Source organism: Astyanax mexicanus, chromosome 22 (genome assembly GCF_023375975.1).
Source record: "Astyanax mexicanus isolate ESR-SI-001 chromosome 22, AstMex3_surface, whole genome shotgun sequence".
In the NCBI taxonomy this organism is placed as follows: domain Eukaryota; kingdom Metazoa; phylum Chordata; class Actinopteri; order Characiformes; family Acestrorhamphidae; genus Astyanax; species Astyanax mexicanus.
The window spans coordinates 38592744-38602661 of record NC_064429.1 but is presented as its reverse complement, the minus strand read 5'-3'; the positions used below and the strand labels follow the sequence as shown (position 1 = coordinate 38602661).

Here is a 9918-nt window from a genome sequence, read left to right as displayed (position 1 = left end):
CCAAAAAAATACTATTTTTAAAATGAATGTATATTTTTTAAATCATCTGTATAAATAATCTTAATGAGATCAAAACAGAGAGGTGGGGTTTAAACTAAACGCTGAAGCACTTTTATACTGATTACTAAAGTAAGAAAATCAAAGCCAAACTGGAAATAAAAGAGGTTTTATTTATTTATTATTTATTTATTTACTTATTTTTTATCATTAATTACAGATTTAATCAGGTTTAATTACAGATCAGACAACAGAGGAAGACTAATTACCCACTTATTCTACACACAGTATACTGTATATATTACAGTACAGGAGGGGGGCGGGGCGAGGGGGCAGGGGGCGGGGTTTGTGTGCTTTGTTATTACTGTATGGTGATGTGTGTGTTATTATGATGTAATATCGGACCGGACGGTTCTGAATGACGGATCCAGAAATATTAGAACAGATTAATCAATTATTAATAGTTTTCACTTTGTGTTTTTTATTAAAACATTAGGACTAGTTTTTATATATTTTTATTATATATTATATTTTATTATATCGTTTTAGTGAGCAGATCAGCAGAGCTGGGCGAAATTCATCAGATTAAATCAATTTTTGAAATCCGATATTACACATAAACATTGACATATAAAAACAAAAAAATAATCTTCACTTTAATTTTCTGAGGTTCATTAGGTCTTTTAAAAGATTATTTATTTTTTAATCTGAAGAAACTTTTATTATTTTAGTTTTTTTATTCAGGATCTTTGGGAAAAAACTGATGAAAATCTACCTAAACGTTAATCAGTACGGATTTCTACAGATATAAAAAGAAAGTTTACTTTTGGTTTTCAATGATAAATATCAGCTTATGACACTTTATGGCTTTTTATGACATCATAGTTTATAAAAGGAGCATTTTTTGGAAGATTAGTTAAAATTGGAATTATCTTTATTAATGTTTATACAGTTTTATTTTAGCTATAGCGAAAACAATAAATCTGCTAGAATTTAATGAACATGGTTAGTGATTATTTAATGGATTCTGCTATTTTTACTTATTAAGAAAAATAAATTCCTGTTATTTTTACTGTATTTATGTTTATCTGTTTGATCTGAAAATCAATAACATTGTTTATTAGTATCAGTATACTCTAGTGTAGATAATATATATTAAAATATAAATATATCAATATATCACCCAGCCCTACAGAACATCCATCATATTAGTTCTTAGTTCCATATATATATATAAATATAAATATTGTAATTGATAAATAATAATCATTAAAAAATTGTGCTGAACAGAAATGTGTGTTTATAAAGTTCATGGTTTGTTTCCAGGTTTTCTGTACTATTTCTTTTACATGTAGACGGATAAGACATATATATATATCATTATATATCATTATTTACTGTATATATGATTATAGTGTAGTTATATACAGACCCCCGCCGCCGCTGTTCAATTACACTACACACATGCCCACATAACTCACATCATTATTCAGATTATTTACACACAGATTTACATAAAACATCAGATTTAAATCAGAATCGCTCTTATTATTCCTGATAATAATAAATCACATTCCTCCAGCAGATCCTTTCCCATAATTCCCTGTACAGCAGAACTAAACCCTTATTTTATTATTTACAGTGCATAGAGCCAGAGAACGCCTTCATACACACTCAAAATTAACCATTAAATTAATAAATTAATCATATAAATAATATTAAAAAACACAATGAAGTGGCAAACAATAAATAACCAATAGATAAATAGAGTTATACAACAAAAATAAAACAACATAAAACAATGATAAATTAACCGCAGTGTAATTAGTGCTTGGACCCCTTTTACAGTTTATCAGTCTAAAACAGTAAATACAGACTTTTTCAGGTAATAAAGATAATTTCTGTAATTGTATTTAAATGTATTGCATTATATAAATATACAGCACTTTGCAAAAAATTTAGTCCCCTTTAAAAATATTGTATAAATAAAATCTTTACAATAAAAGTACATCAATTAATTAATTAGCAGCACTGTAATGTTAATTAATGTTCCCTTATTATAAAGTGTTAAATCTGGACAGTAAGTGTTTATTTTCTCAGTTAAATCCAAAATACTTAATAAATACTAATTTAATTAACTATTTAAATCGAATCAATTAAAAACATAACCAGTAGTTACACTGTTATTACAAGGTTGTTGATGTGTAATTACACAGTTATTACCAATACTTATTATAAAGTGGGACAAATAATTCCTATAAAGTTTCAGATTAAATGTGTAAAAAAGATGAGAAGTATTAATTAATCGATAAATAATTTTCATTAGCACTAACCAGTTATTATACTGTAATTACGGGAATAAAACATTTGTAAAGTGCTGTATATCTCTATAAATAATACTCACATTACTCCAGAGTACCAGATTATGATAAATCACATTTTACCCGAAGCTTCATTTACTCATCCAGCAGTACATGCACGTTTTCATAAAGAAAATAAATAAAAAAGTATAAAATATGAAATATTAAATGCTCAAACTAATAATAATAATAAATATGAGAAAAGCATAACTATAAATTAGAAAAGATTATAAAAGAGTTAAATAAGACTTCATAAAATAGGCTGCCTTTACATTAATGTACCTGAGATAAAAGGAGTAAACAAATACAAAAATCAATGATAATAAATAAGAAAAAAAAAAAGAAAATAAAGGCTTAAGAATATTACATTATCTATTAACTGTGCTCTGGAATGGGACTGAAATCATTATAATTAAATTAATATAGTAATAAATAATATTAATCATTAATATAATACATTATAAAATTATGTATTTAAAATTAAAACAGCCGGTTTATCATCCAATTTGTGACAGATTTCCCAAGTTATCTTTGTGATCAATCAGTCCCTTATTATACAGTATATAACCGTATATCTGCGTGTATATTTAGTGTATAGAGGAGTTGAAGGCTCCCCCTGCTGGTCTCTCTTTCTAAACAGATTATTTTTTTCCTGCAGTAAAATCCGGCGTTTCTGACGGACAGAAACTCGACTGCGGTTCTGATCGTCCGTCACCGTCGTCACGGTGTTTTCTCTCGGGCTGAAGATAAACACCGCTGGCATTTGAGCCGACAGCTCGCCGGCCGGAGCCAGAAACCCGTTAAACAAACCATACATCTCTCTAACTCAACAAAACTGACAACCTGAGAAAAAAACCTGAAAAATACAGAAAAATAACAATAAAAATCAAAAGGAAAAGGAGAGTGGTGCTGATGGAGGAAAAATGGATTCTTACAGGTTGTTGTTTTTAACCTGAAACACAGCAGCCTTTCCCAGATAACATCATCATCTCTTTCCTGAAAAACTAATCCGATAAAATCAAAAAGAAGAAAAAACATAAAAACGTAAAAAGGTACCGCTAGTTCAGCTAGTTTACCAGAGTTTGATAAACCAATCAACGAGCTCAACTTTAATATTAGTGGTGTAAGAGAACGTGTGGTATATTGTGTAACAATTATAAATATTTATCCCTCTGTTTCAAGATTTTTGACGTGTTCATAAAAAACATGTAAAAGAAAAAGATAAGTGGGGCTAAAGCTCTATCCGGACAGGATTATTTTTTCAGGGGGTTCTGGGTAATTTTCTATTTTATGTTTTTTTTATCCTCTGTGATTTTATTCCCGTCCAGAACGATCATGTAGGTGTTTTTCCGGTAGATTCGTCTCCTCGCCTTTAATAAAACCTAAAAAACTCACTGATCCTCCTGTTTTTTTAATTGCAGTCCGGATGCAGGAGTTTTATCACTGAGTAGAAGTGTGAAATATTTTTCACAGACATCCCCCTGAGAAAATAATCCCATCCAGATAGAAATTTTAAAAAGTGGATTCTAACAATTAGTTTTTAGCCTTTCCAAAAAAAAAAAAATATAAAAATCAAAATACGCTAAAATTTGAAAGAGAAATAAAATGTAATACGTAAAAAAGCAAAGCTAATTCAACTAGTTTTATCAGTCATGTGATTCGAGTATGAGTAAACCAGACCAATCAATGAGATTAACATAAATATCAAGGCTGTAAGAAAATATGGATATTGTGCTGTATCAGTATATTCTACTCTGCAAAACTGCATCAAGTATTAGATGTTAATTATTAGTTTATGCCTCTGTTTGAAGATTTTTTGACAAAAAAAAACAAAAAAATTCAACAAGGAAAGTCGTGCTGATTCTTAAACAATCGCAAACAGTTTTTGGCACTGCAGCTCATGAAGCTTCAAAAACCAAAAACAGCAGAAAGATGATAAAGTTGACGTTTCTCTTCGGAAAAACAAATCCAGTGAATTTTTTTAAACATTTGAAAGAAGGAAAAACTGAAATACGTAAAGTTTCAGAGAGTCATCCCAGAGTCGTCCCAAATACAGAACACTCAACACCGACATCCTGAACCAACCAGAACCGTCCTGAACTCCTTCAGCTCTTTACGTTATTGTTTCCGAATAAAATTCAGCGTAAGTCGTAGATTAGCGTCGCGCTCGGCTGTAGCTCGCTAAAGAATCGTAGCTCCGGCTGCGACTCCGACTGCGGCTGTAGAGAGAGTTCCAGGATGAGCTGCGGCTGCAGCTGCGGGACTGCGAGCGACTGCGGCTGCGGGTCGGACTGCGGTTCAGGGAGAACAGACTCCAGGAGGACAGACTGCTGCAGCTGGAGGACGAGGACGGACTCGGCCGGTAGTACGGGATGGGTCTCTTCCTCGCACTGTAAAAAATAAATATTGGATTTTAGTTAATTTCGTATCTTTCAAAAAGGAAAGAATATAAAGCATCATGCCCTTTTGCAAGAAACAGCGATTACTGTAAAACTCAGGTCTGATTACACTTTTTATTCCACTAGAGGGCGTAAGCGTGCTTCTCCCACTGTGATATAAAAAATCCAAAGCATGCTTTAGAGGGTAGTGCACCTCCAGGTGAGAAATCTACCTGGTGTTCACTTCTAGACGAGTGTACAGTCCAGTAGTGTATTCTGGTGAATTGTGGGATTGTATACAGACCTGGTAATTCTGCGAGCCTCCAGATGACTGGGTGAATCTCTCCTCCTCTTCCTCAGTGGTGTGGAAGCTCGTCTCCGGCGGCTCTTCCTCCTTCGTTTTGATTGGTTCTCGCTGGATCCAGAGCCTCGCTTCCTCTCCCGGGTCCTTTCAGAAAGACAGTGATACACACACACCTCCGGTCAGCCTGGGATTAGTACCTGACTTTAATACACACTGTGAGACAGAGCTGGGGGTCGGACCGGTAGCGGTACCTGTCCGGGGTGTATCTCGAGTGCTTCAGGCTCCGCCGGCTTCCCACACTGCAGACACTTCCCCTCCTTGAGTCTCGCGAGTAACTCGACAATCGGGAATACGACCTTCAGGCAAGAGCAGAAAAGTTATATAAACATACAAATACTGTTTATACTGTACATATTTATCTGTATCTTCAATAAACGTATATAATATTATCTTCTGTATTGTGACTGAGCCTTAATTAAGGGTCTATCAGTCTATATTTAATGTTCCTGATGTATCAGAACCAAGTCGGAGGAGGTGTGTGTTAGTCTTCTTAACTCTCCTGGTGGAGCATCACTAGTGATAGGGGGAGTACTAATGAGTGGGTTGGGTAATTGGCCGTGTAAATTGGGGAGAAAAAGCCTAATCCCACACTGCCCCCACAGGCCAGGTAGGGTTCCCACACATACAGCGTGTTGTAGGTACCTGTGGCTGGAGGACAGGGACTTGCTCCTGGAGTAGCGTCCCCAGTGTCGGGAGCTTCGGGATGATCTGCTCCGGCTGCGGGACCGAGATTCTGAACGATATCTGCTGTTATTCGGACTGAAACTCCGAGCAGATCCACGTCCCGCAGGCTGCAACCTCAGATTTCGCTCTTCCCTGTAAACAAGAAAAAGAGAGTCATCACACGAGGATAAATTAGCCGTAATGCTACGTCACTTCATCGTTCAGGAAATTGGCCCCTCCCTGGCTTCCATGTACAGGACAACCTGCCAAAGCCTTTATCTTACAGAACTGTTCTGTAATATCAGTATAAAAAGATCAAGATTAAATATTTTACAATACAATAATTAATGCTGGTAGAAGTGTTTTAAAGTGAGTAGGAATAAAAATCTCTTTTCTTTGACGTCCTTTAAAAGATTCTGCTGTAAATTTGCTGGATTTTGAAGGTTTTTGTGTGACGGTTAAAAAATACTGATATACTGAGCCGTTTCTCCAGTATTCAGGATGTTCTGATCCTTACCGTTTGATCTTTTTGAACGCGGAGCCGGACAGGGTGCTTTTGCTCGGTGCTGTTTTACCCGCGGAGTGGTAGCTGGTCAGCGAGTTTCCGGAATCTGAGGCGTTGTCCCTGTCCGTAAACCGGAGCTTCTCCGGAGACGCTGCCTTCCCCACAGCCTTCGCTCTGGAGATGCCGGTTTTGGTGGACGGTGGAGAAGACGTGTCATTTCCTGAATCGTAATCTGGGTGCCCTTTGCCCTGATTGGACAGCGAGGCCTGGCCGTCGCCCGCTTTGCTTAAAGATTCAAGCCCAGGGCGCGAGAGTCCGACCTGCGGGCAGACAAAGCGGCGCTGTTGTTTTTCTTCAGGAAACCCAAAATTACACAATCCTAACCTTACATCTGCACCGAGCGGTGAGAGTATCTACCAAACCTGATTACCAAACACCTTAATCCCTACCAAACACAGAGAAAAGAGCTTTATCATCAGGACAGATAACTGTAAGAGATTAAAATATCATGCAGATTGGTCACATGCGAGTAATTTCGAAAGAAGAAAAGAAGAAAAAGTAGAAAAAGTTCTTAGAAGAGAAAGGAAATTAAAGGAATACACCAGTGGCTGTATATAAACATGGACGCTGTGGTTTCATTCTCTTCTGTTCTACAGAAATGAAGCCAGTGGCGTCTGCCATGAGTCTATAGAGCGTTGTAAAGACCTTCTCCTAGAGTAACTGTGCATCTCAGACTGCCTTCCTTGAGTTTATGGTGCATCCTAAAGAACCAGAAACAGAAGAACCGAGGCTACTACTGCTAGTTTAACCCCTGAGGTGCTGCCAGAGAGCTGACATACACCGATAACCATTAAAAAACAGTAATTAGTAATAATAGTTTTAAACACTGTTTGGACTTCGCCCAGACCAGAAAATCAGTAAATGTAATGAGAACACTGACAGACTTACTTAAAATACTTAATAACAATAATAGTATCTACAGAGTCCAGCACTTCTAAGTACTACTACTACGAAAAACTTCATACAGAGAATATAAATTAATCGTTAATGCATCCAACAGCACAAAAACACCACATAATCAATAATTGTGTTATTGATGAACCACTAAAACTCTAGCTAGCTTACTCCGTCTACTGCAGATGATCAGTTTCTTCCAGCCAAGGCTGCCTGATAAATGTAGCTCTGCTTTCTTATGATAATATAACATAATTAGGTTTAAAAACTGATTATTTAAGAAAAAGTACAAATCATGCTGCAACCAGCCAGCGGGGGCGCCAGACCAACAGAGGCTTCAGGTTTGAGAGACGTTTCACTGTCCATGATTTTATACAGTCACTGGATTACAGCAAAAACAGTAAAAAGAGAAAAGGGAAATGAATGTCTTTCTGAACGTAATAATATAAATTTATAACATATAAGAGAAAAAAGAAGAGGGAGATTAAATTAGAACAAACAGAAAGATGAAAGAAAAGGGAGAACAGAAATGAAGTGAAGCTCACATTAAAAAGTTCTGTCTACTAAAGAGAGAACACTGAACAAACATCGCAGGATGGGCATCTAGAAATAGTACGTCTATAAAAACAGATGAAATAAAAACTGCAGACAGAAATATTCCATCAGTCTAACTACAGAAATGCCCTGAGGAAAAATAATAAATCTGTGATTAGATCTCCTGCAGGAAGAGCTTTAACAGTCCACCAGCGTCCTACATTAACCCTGAGTCTGCGGATAGCATCCACTTACCAATCAAGACTTCCTCCTTAAGTAGGTAAGGTGTAAGAAAAAGGGAAGAGCGGGTAACGTAAGTGAATCATTAGAGTGGTAAAATGCAAGAAAAAGACATTAACCCTCTCTTCTCCAAACCCAACGCCACTCTGCCACACTCTCCACTGACATCTACCTGCTGTTCCCCAGAGAAAACATCAGAAGAACTTCAGAAGAACCCAATAACTCCAATACATTACATTTAATGTGTTTATACAACGTTACCTGTTCAGTTTCAAACCCTCTCTTTTTTTATAGAATAGAATAAAGTCTGAAACTGACCTTCTTGCAATGATGCATTAGAGGACCAATCAGAAGTTTGGACCCAACCCTTTTAATATTATGTTTTTTCTTTATTTGTATTGTTTTTTTAGATTGTAAAGTGACACTGGAGACAATAAACACATATTCCAAAAAGTATAAACTATAGCTCTGATATGAGCTTTGATTTTCCTTCACTTTGCACACCAACTCAACCAGAACTCAATCACAACTCAATTAGAACTTAATTAAAACTTAATCACGACTCAATCAGAACTCATCCACAACTCAACTAGAGCTCAATAAGATATCATCCACAACTCAATCAGAATTCATTCACAACTCATCCACAACTCAATCAGAATTCATTCACAACTCATCCACAACTCAATCAGAACTTAATCAGAACTCAATCAGAATCAGCTCAGTTGGGTTTAGGATTATGTTTAATATTCCATATATCTTTATAGTTCTGACGTCTCCAGTATTATAATCTACAATGTATAAAATAATACAGATAAAGAATAAACAGTATATAAATGTATCAATTGTATTTTATGTGTTTATTTTATTGTAAATGTGGGAGATAAGAGTTTTCGGTGGTCTGATTAGAATTGATTTCAGCACTATTTAGAGAGTCAGTTCACGCTCTGCACCAATCATCTGAGTTCTGATCAGATTTATATTGAACTGTAAACACAGCTCAGCCTGAGGGAGTAAAGAGCACTGAGATCCAGAAACAGCTAAAGAAATACGAGGAGAAACATCTCCAACATCATCTTTAACCTGGCAGATTTTTATTAGAAATACAAGGAATAAAAGATAATTTTATATTCAGAAGATTCTGTGGTGCAAAAAACTGTCGACCCAGAATTTCATTGTTGATGTTTCATTAATGTGTAACTGTAATTCACTACATGAAGTAATTCTAAAAATAATTCTTTGCAGTTTTTGATGAATAAAAAGGTTTATCAAACTATCAAAATATCCTGAGAAATTTACCCCATAAGTTTATCTGAAAAGCTACAGTAGAACAGTCATTTACTAATCGACTAATCAACAAAATAATCGATAGGTTAGTTGACCAGAACTCAGAATAACAATATATTACAATATATACATTGTCTTTTAAAAGGTTCTTTATTTTTGTATTTTTTGATGTAATAAGCTCTGAATTAAATGTACGGTATAAATGGTAATGTTGTAGTAAATTATGCAGCAGCATAGCGTCATTATATAAGCAGGAATGGGAGTAATGGAGCTTTTCCCAGGATAAAAGCTGAGAGGGAGTAAAGGTTAGAGGAGAGTTAGGCCGTGGTAATTACCAGAGCTGGAAAACACTTGAAAAACACTTTCATTTAAAAGTTAATTAATGCAAATCTAAGCGGGATGTCAAGCGTGTGCTACAGCATGCAGATCTGATGAAGGCCTCTCTCTAAAACCCCCTCAGTAACGGCTTTAATACATACTGGTTAACGTCCGGGGGGCGGAGCTTAGAGACAATGCTATGGTTTTAAATCTGACGGGTGCATATTAACATTTAATACTGTTAATAGTGATCAAAACTCAGCTAAACACAGCTATATCATCGAATATATACAGATTTACACTTATATTAATTAAGAG

General features: G+C 35.5%; 1 protein-coding gene across 1 annotated transcript in view; it reads right to left on the bottom strand.

Annotated features, from left to right (window-relative positions):
• Positions 1-3915: 3915 nt before the first annotated feature.
• The window catches only part of srrm4 (serine/arginine repetitive matrix 4), a 66592-nt gene continuing 60589 nt past the window's right edge, over positions 3916-9918 (bottom strand). Inside the window, exons 9-13 of the mRNA XM_022664678.2 lie at positions 6280-6587; positions 5742-5915; positions 5291-5395; positions 5040-5183; positions 3916-4747 (exon numbers count right to left, since the gene is read on the bottom strand). Of these exons, the coding sequence (XP_022520399.2) occupies positions 4513-4747; positions 5040-5183; positions 5291-5395; positions 5742-5915; positions 6280-6587 (966 nt within the window). The 3' untranslated portion in view covers positions 3916-4512. The remainder of the gene's footprint in view (positions 4748-5039; positions 5184-5290; positions 5396-5741; positions 5916-6279; positions 6588-9918) is intronic.